This window comes from Podarcis muralis, chromosome 4 (assembly GCF_964188315.1).
Source record: "Podarcis muralis chromosome 4, rPodMur119.hap1.1, whole genome shotgun sequence".
Lineage (NCBI taxonomy): Eukaryota > Metazoa > Chordata > Lepidosauria > Squamata > Lacertidae > Podarcis > Podarcis muralis.
The window spans coordinates 20,233,365-20,256,482 of record NC_135658.1 but is presented as its reverse complement, the minus strand read 5'-3'; the positions used below and the strand labels follow the sequence as shown (position 1 = coordinate 20,256,482).

The window sequence follows — 23,118 nt, the reverse complement described above, 5'->3', positions numbered from 1 at the left end:
GGTCCAGAATCTCTGAACTACGGAGCAATCCCACTACATATGAAACACTGTTCCGGTGTGTCCACTGTCTTCTCTGTTTCAACCTGTTTTGCTATGGTATAGTGATGTATAGAAGTGAGAGCCGGACCATAAAGAAGGCTGATCGCCGAAGAATTGATGCTTTTGAATTATGGTACTGGAGGAGACTCTTGAGAGTCCCATGGACTGCCAGAAGATCAAACCTATCCATTCTGAAGGAAATCAGCCCTGAGTGCTCACTGGAAGGACAGATCCTGAAGCTGAGGCTCCAGTACTTTAGCCACCTCATGAGAAGAAAAGACTCCCTGGAAAAGACCCTGATGTTGGGAAAGATGGAGGGCACAAGGAGAAGGGGACGAGAGAGGACGAGATGGTTGGACAGTGTTCTCGAAGCAACAAACATGAGTCTGACCAAACTGCGGGAGGCAGTGGAAGACAGGAGTGCTTGGCGTGTTCTGGTCCATGGGGTCACGAAGAGTTGGAGACGACTAAATGACTAAACAACAACAACAACAAGTTCAAACACATAGAAAATGACAAAAAATCTAACAAATCAGTTCATAAAAACACCAACCTGCACAGAGGGGAAAAAAACACTAAGAAAAACTGATATTCACGCCTGCAAAGTCTGTACTGTGATCTCTTCAAGAACAGCAGCTGTGCTCATCTGAAGCAGCAAACATAAATGAGAGCCCCAGGCTGCCTTATAGACAAATACATCTGTCTTGTGGGATGAAGAAGCTTGCGCAACAACACATTTGCTAGGCATTAAAAGGTACCACAAGCACTCAAGTTATTATAGCCTGCATCGAGCGTGGTCCCCGAGCTCAGGTGCAACTGGAAATTCATGGGTGTTTTCTGGGTTTAAAAAGTTGCTCTACAGGTTAAAGGCCGGGATCCAAAGTGCACACCCAGGAATTTGCACACACCCAGTGGGATATTTATCCTTATTTCTTGGCCATTGGAAGAACAGGCAATCCAATCCCACAAACCATTCCCATCACCACATGTTAAGTTTCTTTTACAGCCATTTTCAAGATGCAGAAGTTGTTTACCATGCAAGGCAGAAAGGGGCTGAAGTTTGTGAAACACAGGCCCAGAGCCTGCCTTGAGAGCACGAAAGTAGCCGTGCTGGTTTTTTTGGATCCTGGCCACAAAAACAGCAGCGTACAATTTTTCATCTCCTCATTAATCCTTGGAACAGTCCAGTGCAGTAAGTCATGTCCCACAGACAGGAATTGTTATTTTCATTAGGACTTGTTTGTTCAATGTATACCTGCTTCTCCCTATAAAAGGCTCAAAAGCGCCTACCATAAGATACACAGAAATAACACGGTAAAAAAAACTTGGCCATTTGAATATGTGTCTCTAAAAGCTGGTTTACACATTTCTGTGCCAAAGCTTGTTCCTAAGACAAAGTAAAATGAAAGCGACAAGCGGAAACAAGTTTGTTTTTGTGGAACACATTTATTGCATGCAGATTCCGCATTGCTATTCAGTGGAACCTCGGCTCCCGAACGCCTTGGGAGCCAAATGTTCCGGCTCCTGAACGATCAAAAGCCAGAAGTAATTGTTCCGGTTTCCGAACGTTCTTTGAAAATTGAACATCCAGTGTGGCTTCCGAGGCTTCCCATTGGCTGCAGGAAGCTGCACCTTGGTTCCTGAACCGTTTTGGGAGTCAAATGGACTCCCGGAACGGATTAAGTTTGGGAACCAAGGTTCCACTGTAATTACCAGAACTAGGAATCTGTGGATGAACCCTTACATACAAAACCAGAATTAGATTCTGGTTTGTTAATGGAAATTATAAACCACAGTTTCCCATTGCATCTGAACCAGGAAACTGTGGTTTAAACAAATGTTGAATTAAAGCATGCACAAAGGGAGGGGACGAAGGTGCAGGCAGGCAGTCATGACGCTTCTTCTTAAATCTGATAAATCACAGTTTAATGAATAAAACAAAGAGCGTTACACCTGAACTAGGCCATGCAGATTTGGGCAAGTCATCAACGCTTAGCCTACCTCACAGGGCAGTTGTTAAGGTAATACTGAAATGAGGAGGACCGTGCAGACTGCCTTGAGTTCTTTGGGGGAAAGGTGAGATATGAATGTAACAAATGAATTAAAAGGGTACATAAATCGAAGGCGCTCCCACAAATCAGCACTGAAATCGCTTAAGAAACTCATCCTGTATGTAGCGAGTTAGGCAAAAATAGTGGCAGTCTAAGGGGAAGAGCAATGTAACTAAGGTTGGGCTGAATTTACTGCCTAGCATTTTGGAAAGCGGAGGGTGGATAAGACAGAGCACATATGGAATTAAGAGTGGTTATCTAGGCATGTCGAGTAATGAGCCCTTGGAACAACAAGAGAAGCAGCTATAGCGAGGGTCATGGGAAAGAGAAGCTTCGCTCACCCCTTTTCCTGGCAAGATTTTCTACACTTGGGTGGAGAGCAATTTGTGTTTTGCAAGAACAGGGAAAGGAGTCGGAGGACGACAACAGAATTAGAGAGCCATCTGCATATTTGGTTAAAAAGAAAAAAAAAGGATGAAGAAGGGGGGGTGAGCCTTTTGCTTTAAAGGAAATGAAACACATTCTGCAGCAAATTCCATCGATCCTTAAGAAGTCAGTGACACACAGCCGCTGATTAGCTTTCTTTGATCGTGCAGCTCAGATCGCTCACATGACGTTCAGGACTGCAAAAAGCAGTTGGTTCCTCTTAAGCACACATACAAAGCAAAACTGATGTGTGCGACCGCTGTTTACGCACGGCCAGGACCCAACAACTCTTGAACCCTACGTTCACTCCTGGGATTCAGCAAAACGAAAAGGGGGGGGGGGAATGGAGACGACTAGGCTTAACCCACTGACAAGGAAGCTTCGGGCCAAAGAGTTCAAAATAGTTGGAACACCCTGTGCAAAATTAGGCAGAAGACACTCTTTATATCCTGGCATTTAAAACTACATGTTTCAGTGAAGAGAGCTGCTCTTTCATCCGAATCGCAGGCTAAACACAAAAAGATGCTCAGATGCAATTCTTAGAGCTCCCTGGGAAGAGGGACTGGTTGGCAAGCCACTCTGGGAGTTGTGGCTCTGTGAGGGAACAGCGGTATCATAATGACTCTCAGCACCCTTGAGCATCCACCAGTTTTTCCGAATGTTTAGTCAGAATCTCCTTTCTTGCAACCTGAAGCCATTGTTTTGAGTACTAGCATCCAGAGCAGGAGAAAACAAGCTTGCACCATCTTCCATGGGACAGCCCTTAAGATATTTGAAGATGGCTATCATATCTGCAAGGGACGCGGGTGGCGCTGTGGGTTAAGCCACAGAGCCTAGGACTTGCTGATCAGAAGGTCAGGGGTTCGAATCCCGCAATGGGGTGAGCTCCCGTTGCTCGGTCCCTGCTCCTGCCAACCTAGCAGTTCGAAAGCATGTCAAAGTGCAAGTAGATAAATAGGTACCGCTCCAGTGGGAAGGTAAACGGCATTTCTGTGCGCTGCTCTGGTTTGCCAGAAGCGGCTTAGTCATGCTGGCCCCATGACCCAGAAGCTGTACGCCGGCTCCCTTGGCCAATAAAGTGAGATGAGCGCCACAACCTCAGAGTCGGTCATGACTGGACCTAATGGTCAGGGGTCCCTTTACCTTTATCATATCTGCTCTCAGTCTCCTCTTTTCCAGGCTAACCATACCCAGCTCCTCCAAGCGCCCCTCTGCGCAAGTTCCAGCTTGTCAACATCCTTCTTAAATTGTAGTGCCCAGAATTGGTCACCGTACTCCAATTGTGGTCTGACCAAGGCAAAATAGAGTGGTACTGTTACTTCCCTTGATCTGGACACCATACTTCCGTTGATGCAGCCTGGAATAGTATTAGCTTTTTTTGCTGCTGAATCACACTGTTGAGACATGTTAAGCTTGTGGTCCACCAAGACCCCTAGATCCTTTTCACATGTACTGCTAGTAAGCCAGGTGTCCCCCCATCCTGTATTTGTACATCTGGTTCTTCCTACCTAAGTGCAGAACCTTACATTTGTCCCTACTGAAATTCATTTTGTTAGCTTGTGCCCAGTTCTCCAATCTGTCACGGTCATTTTGAATTCTGATTCTGTCTTCTACAGCATTAGCTACCCCTCCCAGTTTGGTGTCACCTGCAAATTTGATGAGCATCCCCTCAATTCCTTCATCCACGTCATTTATAAAGACGTTGAACAACAACTGGCCCAGGACAGAACCCTGCAGCACCCCACTTGTCACTTTTTTCTAGAATGACGAGGAACCATTAATGAGTACTCTTTGGGTTCGGTCAGTCAACCAGCTACAAATCCACCTAACAGTAACCTCGTTCTACCCACATTTTACCAGCTTCCTCGCGAGAATGTCATAGGGGACTTTGTCAAAAGCCTTACTAAAATCAAGATGTCCACAGCATTTCCCTCATCCACCAAGTTTGTAATTCCATCAAAAAAAAGAAATCACATTGGTCTGACATGACTTATTTTTGAGAAACCCATGCTGCGTCTTAGTAATCGCAGCATCCTTCTCTAAATGCTGACAGACCAATCTGTTCTAGGGCCTTCTCTGGTATCGACTCCAAGCTCACCTGTCGGTAGTTACCTGGGTCTTCCTTTTCTCCCCCTTTTTGAAAATGGGGACAACATTTTCCCACCTCCATTCTGTAAGGACCTCACCTGTTCTCCAAGAATTCTCAAAGATAATAGACAAAGGCTCTGAAATTACATCCGCAATCTCCTTTTATTGCATCACAACGATGAACTCGATTGCTTGCTTTGATGCAAAGGTATAGAATCCATACCTACCCTGTAGTTACCTGAGAAATGCTGTCTGTCAGATCTCCATAGCAGGAGGCAACTTGCAGACCAACTGTACTTCCAAGGCTGCTATCAAAAGCACATTCGCTTGGCCCTACTGAAATGAATATAGACTTCGCACAAATGGAGCTATAAAGCCTTCAGCTGTTGAATCACGTTGAACTATGTGCCTTCCCCCAGAAATTTCTAAAGCTGTAATGCTACAAAACAGCCTCATTGGTTTCAATGGTGCCACATTTGACCATTGTAGTGAAAACAACTGGCAATCCCAGGAAAATCCCATTCGCAAGGGCAGGTCCACTGCATTATAATTGCTGCAGGAAATGCCAGCCTTACACATTTGATCAGGGACATAAAATAAGCACATGCACATATCTGTGAGAACTGGATTGGACAGTGTTACCAAGCAAGTGTAAATGGGTTTTTTAAAACAATGTACACATTGCATCTATATACAGTGGTACCTCGGGTTACATACACTTCAGGTTACAGACGCTTCAGGTTACAGACTCCGCTAACCCAGAAATATTACCTCGGGTTAAGAACTTTGCTTCAGGATGAGAACAGAAATTGTGCGGCGGTGGTACGGCAGCAGCGGGAGGTCCCATTAGCTAAAGTGGTACTTCAGGTTAATAATGGTTTCAGGTTAAGAACGGACCCCCGGAACGAATTAAGTACTTAACCCGAGGTACCACTGTATTACATACCGGTTTGGTGCTTCCCACAATAATCGCAGCATGCGGAGTTGACCCTAGAACAGGGGTCAGCAAACTTTTGCACTGTCCCTCAGATTATATATATATATATATATATATGCTTTCGTAGATTTTCACGGGTACAGGAATGCAGGTTTTGGTGTCCTCGGGTGTCTTCCCGTGTAAAAGTTGGGGTGTCTAGGCGACGTTTCGACGAGGTCTCACTCGTCATCTTCAGGCTGGTGCTTTCGGCTTCTTGTTACTGGAACAGAGCAGGATCTCAGTGTTTGAGTTCCTATAAATACTGTTGAGGAGGTGTGGTGTATAGCCTCCAATGTTCTGGGCAGAGAGGAAGTTCCCAGGCTAGTGTGCCTTTTCTTTTTCTTTTTCTTTTTCTTTTTCGAAGAAAAGGCACACTAGCCTGGGAACTTCCTCTCTGCCCAGAACATTGGAGGCTATACACCACACCTCCTCAACAGTATTTATAGGAACTCAAACACTGAGATCCTGCTCTGTTCCAGTAACAAGAAGCCGAAAGCACCAGCCTGAAGATGACGAGTGAGACCTCGTCGAAACGTCGCCTAGACACCCCAACTTTTACACGGGAAGACACCCGAGGACACCAAAAACCTGCATATATATATATATATATATATTCCGGCCCCCCACAAGGTCTGAGGGACAGTGCAAAAGTTTGCCCCACAAATAACCCAGAGATGCATTTTAAATAAAAACACGCATTCTATTCATGTAAAAACACCAGGCAGGCCGCACAAATAACCCAGATATGCATTTTTAATAAAAGGACACATTCTACTCATGTAAAAACATGCTGATTCCTGGACTGTCCACAGGCCGGATTTAGAAGGGGATTGTCCCCCAGGCCTTAGGTTAGGTTGCCTACGCCTGCTCTAGAATCATAGAATTGGAGAGTTGGCGGGAACCTCTAGGGTCATCTAGTCCAACCCCCTGCAATGCAGGAATCTTTTGCCCAATGCGGGGCTCGAACCCACGATTCTGAGATTAAGAATCTCCTGCTCCACCAACTGAGCTATCCCTCACTGAAGGTCACATCTGGGTTGCACCGCCCTACTGAGGCTGCAGTGCTAAGCCTCTTCTAGAATAAGTGAATTATGGACTGCAGCTGCGTCACATACCAATGTCATCCAACTTCTGAGATACAGACAGAGACAAACAAACCAAGCAGCCAAAAAAATATATCACATAGGTAGAAATTTGATACGGCTGGCTTCTGAAAGTGAATTGCAGAAGGAAAAGTAAAGGTTTTGTTTAGGCTAAACAAAAAATAAAACAAAACGAAAACTTCGCATGCACAACAGGTCTGAATTGGCAGTGAATGAGTAAGAAACAGTTGTGGAAAGTATCAGCCAGTGTTCAGCAGCTGCGAAAAGAGGTGAATTCTGTGTGAGGTATCATTGGGAACTGAACATAAGACTGCCAATATCACAACGCTGTTATATAAATCTAAGGTGTGACTATGCTTGGAATACTCTGTACGGTGCTACCTCGGGCTAAAAACTTAATTCATTCTGGAGGTCCGTTCTTAACCTGAAACTGTTCTTAACCTGAGGTACCACTTTAGCTAATGGGGCCTCCCAGTGCTGCCACGCGATTTCTGCTCTCATCCTGAAGCAAAGTTCTGAACCCAAGGTACTATTTCTGGGCTAGCGGAGTCTGTAACCTGAAGCGTATGTAACCTGAGGTACCACTGTAGTTTGGGGAGTGGGGGAAGGTAAGGAGGGTCATGATAAATCATATAAAATTATGTATAGTGTGGAGGAAACAGCTAGGACAGAATGGCTCAGAAGAAGTTTTTCCATGTCTCGTAGTGTTATTTAATTGTAGCACCCCAAAGCAGTTTACAAAATGAACCTCGGAAATATTAGAAAATTAGTAAAACTCATGGTCATCCGATGAAGCCAAATGTTGGAAGCTTCAGGGCAGGCAAAAGAGAGTATTTACTTCCCACAGCTGGGATAGCTCAGTTGGTAGAACATGAAACTCTCAATTTCAGGGTCGTGGGTTTGAACCCCATGTTGGGTGAAAGATTCCAGCGTCGCAGAGGGTTGGGCTAGATGACTCTTTTTGTCCCTCCCAACTCTATGATTTTGTTATTAGACTGGCCTTTGGCCTGATCCTACAGGGCCCGTCTTGTTGTTGTTTAGTTGTTTAGTCATGTCCAACTCTTCGTGACCCCATGGACGAGAGCACGCCAGGCACTCCTGTCCTCCACCGCCTCCCGCAGTTTGGTCAAACTCATGCTGGTAGCTTCGAGAACACTGTCCAACCATCTCGTCCTCTGTCGTCCCCTTCTCCTTGTACCCGCCATCTTTCCTAACATCAGGGTCTTTTCCAGGGAGTCTTCTCTTCTCATGAGGTGGCCAAAGTATTGGAGCCTCAGCTTCAGGATCTGTTCTTCCAGTGAGCACTCAGGGCTGATTTCCTTAAGAATGGATCGGTTTGATCTTCTTGCAGTCCATGGGACTCTCAAGAGTCTCCTCCAGCACCATAATTCAAAAGCATCAATTCTTTGGCTATCAGCCTTCTTTATGGTCCAGCTTTCACTTCCTAAGAGATCTTAGGCTCTTTTTATTCCCTGCGTACCTATTTCAGTTGAATGTAACTTCCCCCACTCTACAGCTTATTCTGAAACTAAAATCAGGAAACCAGGGCACCGTTTTGGGGGGGCGGGGCGGGCAATCAAGGGGGGGGAAATTCCACAGAGCATCTTCTCTCAAAAACAGACACCTACTGTATTTTAAAGTGACATGGCAGACGTACTAATCTCTCCTACTAACCCCCACAGAGGTTTCAAGGAACATAAACAGGAAACACCCTTATGTGCAAACTGAAATGCTTTCAACTTGTCTTTTTGACCTCCGGCTTGCAGATGCAAAGGTTCGATATGTTAGAGAAGAGACAGAGCTGTAAAACACAGAGATGGATATTGGGCTCCTCTCAATATATGCTGAATTAGAAAGCAATAGGGCGTTTCAGAGAGAAAAACCATTGAACTAAAAAAATACACAGAGCGGGGGGGGGGGGGGACTGAATGTAAGGTTCACTACAGACTCTCCAAGGCATATGGCAAGAAGGGGAAATATTTAAGCATGTCCACTCCAAATAAACAATAGCATAGTTTGGGGTTTATAGCCTATCATAAGCTACTTTGGTGATGATCCCTGAAGGGATGGCAGCCAGGCGTAAAAACATTAGATTCATTTTTTTAAAAAAAGAAAATCCAACAAGATTAAGGACAGAGGAATCTGATCAATGCTTTGCACAGTTTCCCGGTGGAAGAGGATCATTTCAGAATGCATGAGTAGCTTACAGAATTCTGGCCCAGAACAGAATTATGGCCACTCAAAACAGTTTCTAAACGAGGTGGGTAGAGAGGCTGGTAAAAAATAGTTTAAATCTACTGGAGATTAATAGTTAAAGTAAACAAACAAACAAACAAACAAACAGAGCATCTGCGGCAGTGTATCTTTGAGCATCAGCCCCTACGTGCAAACAAAGGAGATAGTAGAATACAGAATCACACACAGAATCACAGAATTGTTGAGTTGGAAGGGACCCTGGCGATCATCTAGTCCAGCCCCCTGCAATGCAGGAATATACAGCTGCCCCATTCAAGGATCGAACCTGTGAACTTGCCGTTATAAGCACCACGCTATAACCAACTGAGCCAGCCATTCAGTCGGTATTGTTGTCTCCTCTCTGCACCCTGCAATATGTAATATATTCTCCACAATTCCCAAGTTTCCACTCTTTTTCTAACTATTGCCTGGGCTTGAATTCCTGTGATTCCTGCACTACAGATGGCCCTTAGGGTCCTTTCCAAACCTGCAAATCTATGATTCTATGAAATAAAATTAATGCCCTGGCTTGCACGATACAATTGTTGTTGTTTAGTCGTTTAGTCATGTCTGACTCTTCGTGACCCCATGGACCAGAGCACGCCAGACTCTCCTGTCTTCCACTGGCTCCTGCAGTTTGGTCAAAGTCATGCTGGTAGCTTCGATAACACTGTCCAACCATCTTGTCCTCTGTCGCCCCCTTCTCCTTGTGCCCTCCATCTTTCCCAACATCAGGGTCTTTTCCAGGGAGTCTTCTCTTCTCATGAGGTGGCCGAAGTATTGGAGCCTCGGCTTCAGGAACTGTCCTTCCTGTGACTACTCAGGGCTGATTTCCTTAAGAATGGATCGGTTTGATCTTCTTGCAGTCCATGGGACTCTTAAGAGTCTCCTCCAGCACCATAATTCAAAAGCATCAATTGTTCGGCGATCAGCCTTCTTTACAGTCCAGCTCTCACTTCCATACATCACTACTGGGAAAACCATAGCTTTAACTATACGGACCTTTGTTGGCAAGGTGATGTCTCTGCTTTTTAAGATGCTGTCTAGGTTTGTCATTGCTTTTCTCCCAAGAAGCAGGCGTCATTTAATTTCGTGACTGCTGTCACCATCTGCAGTGATCATGGAACCTAAGAAAGTAAAATCTCTCACTGCCTCTACTTCTTCCCTTTCTATTTGCCAGTAGGTGATGGAACCAGTGGCCATGATCTTAGGGTTTTTTTTATGTTGAGCTTCAGACCATATTTTGCACTCTCCTCTTTCACCCTCATTAAAAGGTTCTTTAATTCCTCCTCACTTTCTGCCATCAAAGTTGTGTCATCTGCATATCTGAGGTTGTTGGCAATCTTAATTCAGGCTTGGGATTCATGCAGCCCAGCCTTTTGCATGACGAATTCTGCATATAAGTTAAATAAGCAAGGAGACATTATACAGCCTTGTCGTACTCCTTTCCCAATTTTGAACCAATCGGTTATTTCATATCCAGTTCTAACTGTAGCTTCTTGTCCCACACAGAGATTTCTTAGGAGACAGATGATGAGGTGATCAGGCACTCCCATTTCTTTAAGAACATAGGGCTTAATGTGAAGCATACTGACTGATGCGTAATATATATTGGGTTGAAAACACACGTTCAGTTCAGAAGGACACATAAATGAGGACTGTTGAAGGGATCCCAAAGAGGGAGCCTTTTTAGCAGCAATGCCCCAGCAGAGAAATGTCCTCCCCAGAGAGACTCGCCTTGCATCTACTTTAATATTGAAAACCTTTGCAAATTTCCCCAGCCTTTTTCATCTGTTTCAGCTGCCTTTCTTCACTGTGACTGCTGTTATGCAAACGTATGCTGTTGTTTGAATTTCAAGTTGTTTTTATTTCCCGCGATTAGCCACCCTGAGAACTTTTGTTCTGTGCCCTATAAAAAAACAGCAACACTGGAATTTAAACAAACAAGGGGGACAATTATCGTGCTCGCCCTACACTTATGACTGTTCTTGCTTCACGCTTTAAATCTGTAACATTCCATCGATTCGGCTATTTTAGGGAAAGGGCCTTGGTGTTGCAATCCTATGCACTTACTCAAGAGGAAGGCCCACTGAACCCAGTGAGACGTATCTACCCAGAAGTAAGGAGGCAGAGGATTGCAAACCAAGTGATTAGCTGCTTTGAATATAACAGAAAATGGATTAAATCGCCTGGTACCTTCCTGGAGACTACAATATCCATCAACCTCACCCAGCAAAGGCTTATAGGAGTTGTAGTCCAAAATATCTGAAAGGCACCAGATGGAAAAAAATAGTAGCATCTTTTTTGCCAGGGTGCTGTGGACAAAGGACCAAACTTATTTGTTTTATATAAGCCTAGATATTTAACTCTGGGGAAAGTGTTGATTCTGCTAGCAGTTCTCAGCATGTTGTTCTCTTCTCCAAAGAAAAGGAAAACACAGAAATACCCTTTCAACTGTAAGAATTTTTATTTTATTTTTTTAAAGAAGAGTTTTGTCCTTGGCATATGGTTGATGAAAACAAAACCAATGTTGCAGGGAACAGCTCAGGCAGAAAACCATTTTGAATTAATTGTTAACAGGAAACTGCCAGGTTGACATAACTGGTTCCCAGTCTACAAACCCCCAAGAGAATCCATACAGGATCTGTTAAGTCACTTTTTCCACTCTGAGCAAGGGGGGCCGGGGAAAACATTCACGGAAACCACTTTTTTAGGAGCCAAAACGTTTTATCTCATAAGATGTGTGATGCAAAAGAAAGGAGGTTGAAATTTCGTGCCGGCTTGGCTGTGAGTAAGTGTCACTGAACTCAAAGGGACTTACTTGTGTAAAGGTAAAGGTAAAGGGACCCCTGACCATTAGGTCCAGTCGTGACCGATTCTGGGGTTGCGGCACTCATCTCGCTTTATTGGCCGAGGGAGCCAGCGTACAGCTTCTGGGTCATGTGGCCAGCATGACTAAGCCGCTTCTGGTGAACCAGAGCAACACACGGAAACGCCGTTTACCTTCCCGCCAGAGCGGTACCTATTTATCTACTTACACTTTGACATGCTTTCGAACTGCTAGGTTGGCAGGAGCAGGGACTGAGCAACGGGAGCTCACCCCGTCATGGGGATTCAAACTGCCGACCTTCTGATCAGCAAGTCCTAGGCTCTGTGGTTTAACCCACAGCGCCAACCGCGTCCCTACTTACTTGTGTACTGACCTGCAAAAGTATGCACTGTACACCTCTTATAAAGCAGAAATGGAAAAGTCCAGATGGCAAATATTCATAACTTAAACCCTTGATTAAAGTTTGCCTTGCTGGGCGTCCCTAGATGACGCTTGGGGTCCATAGCTGTCAACTTTTCCCTTTTCTTGCAAGGAATCCTATTCCGAATAAGGCAATTTCCCTTAAAACATAGTTGACAGGTATGTTGGGGTCCCTTCCAATTCTTCAAATCTATGATTCTACTGCAGCAATCGTGGGACATTAGCCAGAGAACACTCACTGCATCATTACTTAAGTTACTTAAACCCAGTGGGTCTACTACAATCCTGTATTCTGAACTTTTAAATGGATTTATGTTTATGCTTTTAAATTTACGTTGGTTGGATACATTTTAGGTAACAAGCAACTGGTAAGTTTAAAAAGCATCAAATATACCCCACATAAACAAACAAAAATAAAAACGCCTGATTCCTAGGCTGTCTTACAAATGAGAAAGGATCAGAAATAGCTGCAGCAGATCACGTCTCTGTGAAGAGTGGACACCAGCCACAGTTCAGCAACACGAAGGTTGATAGAACCATCTTGCCTGAAGCTTTTTATGGAAGTGTAGAAGAAACACAAGAACCATCTCTTCCACAAGGAAAAGGTTGCACCATCAACCTGCATTCTGAATTGCCTTCTTCCGCCAGTTTAATCATTTACTTTTAAATTTATTCTTAGTGGAGGTATGGAACTCATTTGGAACTTTCACCCTAGTTGCAGATTAAAAGCATCTTAACTGAAAATGGTACTCCCTAGCCTCAATTCTTAGAAATATTTCTGTGCAGAATGTGGGAAGCTTCTGTACAAAGAAGAAGCAGCATTTTTTGGAAGGAGGAATAAATGTGCAGATTGGAAGCCCACACTCCACAAGGTGTTATGTCTCTGGAGGAGAGAGAAGGTACACTTGCTCACTTGCCCAACATGGAAGGACTCAGAAGCCCAGTAGACTTAAGACTGCAAATTGGCTTCAAGGGATTTCAAAACAGCATACTTGGTTCTTTGCAAACGTCTCAGGGGTCCTATGCAACACCCATGTGAAATGTCCCTATACCCAACACAAAATCCAAGGGAACAGCCAAGTTGTTTCCTTGCATCGACAAAGCGGTTTCCCGTAGATTTAGTGGAATTTCTCAAGCTTTGGCCGAGAGGCAGCAAAACAACCAAACTGAACATGAAACTTCCTTGCGCAGAGGGCTGTCAAAGTAAACAAATTCCAAAGCACCGTGAGAAATATGCGCTTCTTCCGAGCTTACATTTCAGGGCATTTTCAACAGTAACAAGTGCGTAATTTTCAGATGTGAACTTAAACGATTACACACGCAGACTCCTTCGCTGTTACTTTAGAGCGGAGGGAAACACTGAAAAGGGAAGCACTGTGAAAGTTAGAATGGGAAAAGAGAAGGGGAAATGCAAAAGCCCAAAGCCCACCCCCATCCCTAACCGCTGAAACTGGTTTAGGTGCCAGAGTAGGGAACCTTGTTCATCCCAAGGGCCACATTCACTTCTGGGGAGCTTTCTGGGGGCCACATGCCAATGGTGGGTGGGCGGAGCAATCGTAACGTTCTAAGATGATACACCTTACCTTTGTACATCAGGCTAGTTCCTACAGTCCTCCTGTTGGAGATTCTTGCATTGGAGGGGGTTGGACTAGATGACCCTCAGGGTCCCTTCCAACGTTACAATTCTGTGATTCATCCTGGCAAACATTATGAGACACATTCCAGCCAGGCAAAAACACTTGGTGTGGTCAATGCGAACAGCCCTAAATCTAGGGAGGGGGGTGGGTGATCCAATGCGTGCGGCGAAAAGAGGAAGCTCAACGCTGCTTGCAGGGAATAAATAGCCCCTCATCAGTCAATCATAAAACTGCTACACCAAATTCCCCCCAACGACTGAGGGTTGCCCAATCAGAAACATCTATACTAACCCGCCCAGCAACAGAAGTTGCCCCACCGCAACACGTGCTCTCCATGAAGGAGAACCTGCTTTTCCAAACTAAGCCACCTTTTGGAAGCACCCAAACTGCTTCCATTGAAATCGATGGGATGTGAGTCAAGCTTTGACTAACGGGTCTCGACTGAAATCTGTGTGAAACGAAGACAACTCACTTAGTTACTAATAAATCAACGTAGAAGAAAGAAGCCAAGGGGAAACGTCATGCAAAAAGAGCAGTAACAACTACCTGAAATCAAAATAGTGTACACTCGTACCCTCTGAACTTGCTCCACTACAATTCTCACTATACCAGAAAGAAATATACACTTGCCAAATCAGAATCACGCTTCATGCATTGTGTGATGCGAGCTGCTAGTTTTTACAATGTCACAAGACTCCTCCATACTAACTAGGTGAAACGGACTACAACACTTGCAGGAAGAGGTGACTCAGGATTACTGCGCAGCCTTTTAAATTATCTTTACTATCGCAACGGCAATCCTGTGCCAGAGGCTGCCTAAGAGGCCTTCAAGGAATTGAAGCGGAGACTTTGCATTGTTCAACTTGCCACTTGCTCTAACTGGGTTTTCCTTCTAAACAAGAATAAAAAAGGCAACGCTGCCTGATGCTGCGTTGAAGCAGAAAAAGATAACAAAAGTACTTGTCTAAAATCCCATCTCCCCGCAGCATACCTTCCAGAAAATGAACACCTGCGCAATTATCAGTATCTGTCATCAATAAAATTGCAAACACGCCGAAATATGAATAGGCCATTTCTTGTGGGGTGTCTGTACTTTCTCCTTTCACGATAAAATAAATTTGGGTACCTAAACTGTGAAATTTTAAAACTGATCCTGGCAAAGTGAAGCTATCTGGAAAAGGTAAAGGTATTCACATATATATTCACATACAGAGGTACCCTGGTTGTTGAACTTACATCTGTTCCAGGAATCCATTCGACTCCCAGAACCGTTCGAAAACCAAGGCGCGGCTTCCGATTGGCTGCAGGAGCTTCCTGCACCAATCGGAAGATGCAGAAGTTCGTTCAGACGTTCAGCTTCCAAAAAAGTTCACAAACCGGAACACTTACTTCCGGGTTTGCGGCATTTGGGAGCCAATCCATTCGAGAGCCAAGCCGTTCAACATCCAAGGTACCACTGTATATAATTTAGTACTTCCTTTTATAGGGTTGCCATATTTCAAAAAGTAAAAACCAGGACACCCCAAAAGTTCTTGAGCTTTATTTCTTTAGAAAGACCCCAAAACTGTTGAGCTATTTTCACGACAGCCTGATAGTTGTTGAGCTTTTTCTAAGACAAACCCCAAAGTTGTTGAGCTTCCAGAAATCCCCCCCAGACATCACTTCCGCCTTTGAAATCCCAAACGTGTGGCAGCCCTGCCTTTGCTGATTTCACCTGTACAGGTCTCAGGTCCAACAACCTCTTCCAGCATCTTCAGAAAGGGCTCTGAGACAACCTGGTCAAAAATCACGCCAGTCAGCAATTGATGCTCTGATAGTGGTCAGACCCAGTACAGTGGTACCTCAGGTTAAGAACTTAATTTGTTCTGCAGGTCCGTTCTTAACCTGAAACTATTCTTAACCTGAAGCACCACTTTAGCTAATGGGGTCTCCCGCACCGCCGGAGAACGATTTCTGTTCTCATCCTGAAGTAAAGTTCTTAACCCAAGGTACTATTTCTGGGTTAGCGGAGTCTGTAACCTGAAGCATCCGTAACCCGAGGTACCACTGTATATGGAAGTTTCTTTGCATTACCAGTCACTATTTTAGGTTTTATTATGTACGCTGCTTTGAGGTTTGTTGGTTTTTTGATTGAGCAGTTTATACATTTCCCTAAACAGAAACAAAACAGTTGCAAAATGCACAAAGCAGCTAGCTTTGTTGCTGCCAAGTCCAGTCAAAGGCGGCAAAGTCGAGGGTGTGTGTGTGCTTTTGTCACCGTCCTTCTAAAAGGGACCCAGAGATTCAATTTGCAGAAATTAAGTCAAGCGAGCCTTTTTCTTGCTAATGGTGTGTTAGTTTTGACAGCTCTTTCCTAAATTCATTATGAGCAGCGAGTGCTACTGAGATCAACACGGCATGTTCAAAATCCAGTCTTTTTGGAGCTATTTTCTCACAACAGAGGCAGTTGACATCTGAAGTGTAATATGGCAGAGAAGTTTCAGACCAGAGGTGGGTGGGTGGGTGGGTGGGAGGAAACTACTAGAATTATTCAGGCCATCTTTTTGCAAATGCAAACTATTTCTCGTGGCTTTTTAGGGATACACTGCTGGGCTGCATGATTTAAACAGTAGTACCTCAGGTTATATACGCTTCAGGTTGCACACTCTGCTAACCCAGAAATAGTACCTCAGGTTAAGAACTTTGCTTCAGGATAAGAACAGAAATCGGGCTCCTGCAGCACAGCAGCAGCAGGAGGCCCCATTAGCTAAAGTGGTGCTTCAGGTTAAGAACGGACCTCCAGAACCGTTCTTAACCTTCAGAACTTAACCTGAGGTACCACTGTATTTAAAAAATTCTGCATCTTGAAAATGTGATAAAATGTTTTCAATGACTGTATTTTTATGCCTGTGCATTAAAAAAACCACACAAACCAGAACACTTTGGAATAACCTATCAAAATTGCAGTCCTTATACTAGATACGATGTTGCAGTGTGATGTAACCTTTAGAATGTGATATTTATTTAATCCAACCCCTCAAGGCACAAAGTCTTATGAAAGCCACTTGCAAATATTTAACTCTTCGCAGGAAGCAAGAAGTGTTGTCACCTGATTCTAAAGACATAGAGAGGAAGGGAAGGCTGCAATCCTAATTGTACACCCGGTGTCCGAAACTCCCATTCTTCTAGGCGCATTTTGCGACAGGGAATTTCAGAGCAGTTTCTAAGCTCTGGGCACAGTACTGCGCCTGAGATTTCAGATTAAAAATGCAGAGTGGAAGAAAAGGAGGACCTTTTTCTGCCTCCCAACTTCCAGCTACTCTCTGAAGACTGGGGAAAAGACCCTCTTAAGAATATTAGGGGGGTGGGCAAGGGAAGGACTAGACCATGTGAAAAATGAGCATAATATTTTAGCTGCAGTTCATTCATTTCCAGCTTTGTATTCTTGTTATGAAAAAAAAAGCTTCTAGACATTCTGTTGTTGCATCCATAACCTAGCATTAAGGTGCCACTCAGCTCCTAGTTTTCACATCTCAGTTTCTGACACTGTGTGCAGCACTTAGAGACAACTGTCATTAAGTGGTATATAAAAAGGTAAAGGGACCCCTTGACCATTAGGTCCAGTCGCGGACTACTCTGGGGTTACGCGCTCATCTCGCTTTATTGGCTGAGGGAGCCGGCGTACAGCTTCTGGGTCATGTGGCCAGCATGACTAAGCCGCTTCTGGCGAACCAGAGCAGTACACGGAAACGCCGTTTACCTTCCCGCTGGAGCGCTACCTATTTATCTACTGGCACTTTGTGCTTTCAAACTGCTAGGTAGGCAGGAGCTGGGACTGAGCGGCGGGAGCTCACCCCATCGCAGTGATTCGAACCACCAACCTTCTGATCGGCAAGCCCAAGAGGCTCAGTGGTTTAACCCACAGCGCCACCCGTGTCCCAAGTAGTATATAAATTGTCTAAATAAAGACGTAACTATCTTAAAATAAGAAGCTGTCTATAGCATATTCCCCCTGGATAGCTTAGTTGATAGAGCATGAGGCGGTTAATTCCAGGGTTGTGGGTTCGAGTCCCAAGATTCCTGCATTGCAGGGGGTTGGACTAGATGCGGTCCCTTCCAAGTCTACAATACTATGCTTCTATTGTTCTTTGACCTCAACTACTCAGACTCTTGCTATTTTGCTGGCATTAAGCAATCACCTCCTTTTATAAAATAAAAAAAGGAAAAACTGCAGTTGAATATTTGGCATACGGTGCCTTGAGTTCCTACAAATTTCCCCGGAAAGATCTGCAACAGCAAGGCATGCAGCAACCCATTCCCCTTCACTCACTTACTGAGGAGTTCAGCTTGAGAAACTTCAACATATTTAGTGCTCTTGAATTCCTTCCTCCCCCGCACCCCCCAAAAGAGAACTTCGTATGGCAAGGAAACCTATAGCGAAAAATGCACTGGGAAGTGTAGGATAACAACTGCTGGACGCAAAGTCATCTCACCCGCTTGCAAACAAATCAGGATGAATGCAAAGGCCGCATAACCTTCCTGCTAACTCTGTGCAAACAAATGAATGCTCAATAAACAGTGTGTAACCTCTCCGCAAACTCTGTGCAAACAATTCGGGAGGAATGCTCAATAAACAGGTCACTTGGAAACACCCTTCGTCAGCTTAGGGCCCAACAAGATGTGATGTTAAATGTGCCTTCTCCGTGGTGACTCTGGAATGCCCTCCGCCATGGAGGCTTGACTGGCGCCCGCCAACACTACAGATTTCCACCATCAGGTTAAGACATCGGGGTAGCCAACTTGGTGCTCTCTTGGACTACAACTCCCAGCTTCCATGATCACTTGTCATGCCTGCTGGGAGTTGTAGTTCAAGAAAATCTGCAGGGCAGCTGCAGGTTAGCGATCCTTGGGTTAAGACAGCGGCATCTGCCCAGGCATTTCATTTGTAACCTCTGATCTGCCCAATTACAGTGGTACCTATATGCTTCAGGTTACAGACTCCGCTAACCCAGAAATAGTGCTTCAGGTTAAGAACTTTGCTTCAGGATAAGAACAGAAATTGTGCTCCGGCGGCGGCAGTGGGAGGCCCCATTAGCTAAAGTGGTACCTCAGGTTAAGAACAGTTTCAGGTTAAGAACAGACCTCCGGAATGAATTAACTACTTAACCCGAGGTACAACGGCATTTTGCATTATTCTTGCCTCTCACTTTTATTGCCGTGTGAAGGGTTTTCCGCTGCTTTTGTTATACCGTATTTTTATTGCTGTGCTCGCCATGGATGAAAGGGTGGGCTAGGTTTTAACTGCATTTAAACACATTTAAACTGCAAATAGCATCAGCTGGGAGGAGCTGATACTTACTGAGATACCCGTGGGTGGGTGGGCGGAGAAGTGAATTTAACACTTTCCTCCCCATATGTGGTCCTGAGGGAAATCCCTCCTATGGAAGTGCTGTTTGCATTGGGAGAAAAACGTCCCATTGGCACCTATGAGAGAATTTACTCCCCAAAGCATATTAATAGTTTCAGAACTGGGTTTTTCCAGCAGACCGCAACAGGGGTCGAAAGGGTTAAATCCCATCTCCCCTGCTTGCTGCCCTCCCAGTAATTATCACATTTAACTCTAGTTTGTCCCTTCAAGATAGCAGTTGGAGAGGAGACCGAGCATCAACATTTAGCAAGAATGACCTCAGTGGCAGGGGTTGCAGTCATTACCTCCAGCAACAGGGTTAGGCAAGGGTTAAAAACAGAGCTTCCTGTTCTTTTCCCAGGCTTCCTAAATATATTTCTGGGGGAGAATTGTGGGAAGTCAACTTACACCGAAAAGGAGAGGCAGCCAAAATCGAATTCAAGGGACGGAACACAGAAGCAAAGTAACAACGATCCTTTCACATCATGGCATGCGCTCGGGTTCACAATTCCAGATAACCCACTCATTCTATAAGGAGCATGAGACTCTGAATCTCAAGGTTGTGGGTTCAAGGCCCACTTTGGGCAAAAAGATTCCTGCATTGTAGGGGGTTGGACTAGATGACCATCGTGGTCTCTTCCAACAGTACAATTCTATGATGTATGAAACCATCTGGGGGGAAATATATGTACCACTGTCTAAGCCTGGCAGAAGGGCAACAAGGATTTGAAATAGGGGCCCCACCCCCTCTGGTTCTGCTACCACCAAGTCCCCAGGACCCCCCCTTTTTTTTGTGGGGACTTACACCATCCTTGGCTCAACTGGCTGAGCCCTGGATGAGGAAATTGTGCCAGCATATCCTGAGCTAAGACGGGTCTGGAGACTTAACGCCACAGGCTGAGTCAGGGATTAAATAGCCGAGCCAGAGATCTGCTGCATGCATCCTAAATTGTTCATCATCCCAGAGGTTCTTGCCATAATACTGCCCTCTTACAGACAAGAGGCATCACCCAATTCAGTGGGAGTGTGTCTATCAATATGTGTCACAGAACCATGCAGGATCAAACACACCCCTGTAAAAATAATAACACAAACATCTGATGCAGAAAGTGGATGAACTTCACTTGCCAACTGCTTTTACAGTAAGTTTAGGAGGAGTATTTACACATTTATTCTGTCTGGTTCTGTTTTATAAATTGGTTTCCACCCTTCCCATTCATTCCGTGTTCTTTCTATAACAGCGATATACCAGGAGATACAATACTTACTTAAAGCGACTTGCAAAAAATTAATATCTTGGACACCAACTGCATGGAAAAGGAATTAAGGCTGCAATGCTAACACACACTTGCTAAGGAGTAAGCCCCATTGACCACAGTGCAGTCTACTTCTGAGCAAGCCCACTGGACAACTACAGACCCACAGGTGTCTACCTGAAAGTAAGCTCCATTTAATGGGTTGGGCTTCTGAGAAAACATGCACAAAATCCAGCTGCAAGAGTTTTGAGATTGTAAACTCCTAGGAGGCAGGGACCCATCATTGTTGTTTTGACTCTGTACATCAACTCTGAATGAGACAAGTAAAACCATTAGGCTATCAAAAACGAAATAGGAAGGAAAGTTTGAAGCAGAGGGAAAAAAATATGTCATTGGATATATCTCACACTCATAGGAACATAGGAAGCTGCCTTCTACTGAATCAAACCATTAATTCATCTACTTCAATGTTGCCTACACGGACTGGTAACAGCTCTCCAGGACTTCAGGCAGGACTATCTCCCAGCACTACCTGGAACTACCCCAAATTGAACCCGACAGGCTATCCATGCAAAAGCAAAATACTTTGCTGCAGAACTATGACCCTTCTTCCTCAATCTGCCTTACACTAAGACCATTGCTCCATCTAGTTCAATGTTGACTACACTGACAGGCAGCAGCTCTCCAGAGTTTAAGGCAGGGGAATGTCCCACCCAAATGTGGAGATGTCCCAGACCGAACCTGACACATTACCCACACAAAGCAAAACACTCTGCTACTGAATTATGACACTTCTCCTAAAGCTGTTTTCTACTACGCTCGACCATTGGCCCATCTGCTAGCAGAGCCAGTGTGGTGTAGTGGCTCTGTAGACTGTTAGACTAGGAGCTGAGTTCAAATCCCCACTCAGCCATAAAACTCACTGGGAGCCAGTCGCTGCCTCTCGTCCCAACCTACCTCACAGGGCTGACCTTCTCTGTCCCCAGTCCTGGCAGGATCGGAGGGTGACAACACAAGAACGGGGCCTTTTCTGTGGTGGCTCCCCACCTGTGGAATGCTGTCTCCAGAGAGGCTCGCCTGGCACCACCATTACATATTTTATCCCCCACCCCGCACAAACGCTCCTCTTTACCCAGGCCTTTGACCATTAAATAATCTAAGGCCATATATAGCTGTAGAGGCAGGGATTGTTATTACGATTATTTTACTATCATGCTATTTATTTATTATGCTTTTAATGTTTTTATTATCATGCTCCGTAAAATGTGTTCTTAACGCTGTGCAACGCCCTGAGATCCTTTGATAAAGGGAGGTATATAAAGTAATTAAATAACAATAAATAAATAAGAGTCAATAAACGGACCGGCAGCGGCTCTCCACTCACACAAGGAGGGACACTCACATACGCACACACCTTCTGCATGCCGAGCAGCTGCCCTGGCTCGGAGCTACGCCCCTTCCTTACCAAGCACGTACGTGTCCCAGTCCCGGGACGGCGGCGCCGCGAGAGAACTTTTTCGCCTTCCGACAGGGGCGCGCTTTCGCCGGATCCATTCAAACAAAAGAACAGTTCTTCTTCCCCGCCCCCTGCGCGCAAAGGGGATCGCGCCACCGCCGGGCATTTCCCCCCCGCGCCCCGTCCGCACCCGCTTCCCCCGCCCTTTACCCCGCGGTTACTTACTCCGGAGCGCCCCGATGAGCAGGCTGCCGTCTTTGATGAGCTCCTTGATGAACTTGTTGGTCCTCTCCAGCTCCACCTCGTGACATTTCAGCCTCTCGCGAAAATCCGGGCTATCCAAATACGAGTCGCTGAACTCCAGGGTGGGCAGCCCCATGGCACCGACAAGGAGGGCGAGGAGGAGGAGGAGGAAGAAGAAACGCCGGGCCGAAGGGTCGGGGGGACGTCGGCGAAGCCCGCGGGCAACGGGGTGCGGGGTCTCGCCGCCCGCTCTCCAGCCCAAGCCGCGCGCAAAAAGGGGACTGTCAGCTGGTTACATGGCGCAGCCCGAGGCGCATCGCTGGAGCCACGGCGCGGCGATGGCTGCGTTCCGCTGCTGCTGCCGCACTCCTCTTCCGGCAGATCCGGGCTTTGCCGTCTTCCCCGCCAGCCCCGCCGCGCTTAACCCTTCTCTGAGGCTCCCTCGGCCGGGCCAAGGAAACTCTCCTCCCAGGTCAAGGGAGGGAGACGCGCCGCAGGGGGGAGACCGAGAGGAGAGCGTTCTGGTTTCGCGCGTCTGGCCCAATCAGGGCGCGCGGACGCCACCCGCCCACCCCCCTCCCGCGCCCACGGGGCCACGCCCCCGCGGGATCCTTCTCAAGACTTGGGGAAAGTTCTTTTGGGAAGGCCATCCCAACGTGAGAGCCTCCGCACCTTCAAAAGGGGAACGGGGAAAGAAAAAGAAAAAAGGCATTTGTTTTCCATTTGCGATAGGTTTCAAACGATGCTGTTCTAGGTCATAATGGGTTACAGTCGACTAACTGTCTGGCAGTAATATGTATAGTGCATGCTTTATATACAGTATAACTTTTTGAAAACTTACCAGCCCATCAAAATGGGAGAGCTTCCGTACCTCCAGAAAAGTAAAACAAAAGAGTTTTATTTTATATTTGCGATAGGTTTCAATGATGCTGTTATATATGTCATAATGGTTTGCAGTGCATGCTTTTTAGA

At 45.6% G+C, this 23,118-nt stretch overlaps 1 protein-coding gene across 2 annotated transcripts in view; it reads right to left on the bottom strand.

Moving 5' to 3' along the window:
• The window catches only part of ARHGAP42 (Rho GTPase activating protein 42), a 178,117-nt gene extending 155,439 nt beyond the window's left edge, over positions 1-22,678 (bottom strand). The window contains exon 1 of one of the 2 annotated variants that reach the window (XR_013392512.1): positions 22,129-22,678. Coding sequence is in view for 1 of the 2 variants with exons in the window: in XM_028726131.2 (XP_028581964.2) it covers positions 22,129-22,282 (154 nt within the window). In the remaining variant the exon portion in view is untranslated. The remainder of the gene's footprint in view (positions 1-22,128) is intronic. The other variant, XM_028726131.2, reaches the window with a different exon arrangement.
• Between the last annotated feature and the right edge of the window lie 440 nt (positions 22,679-23,118).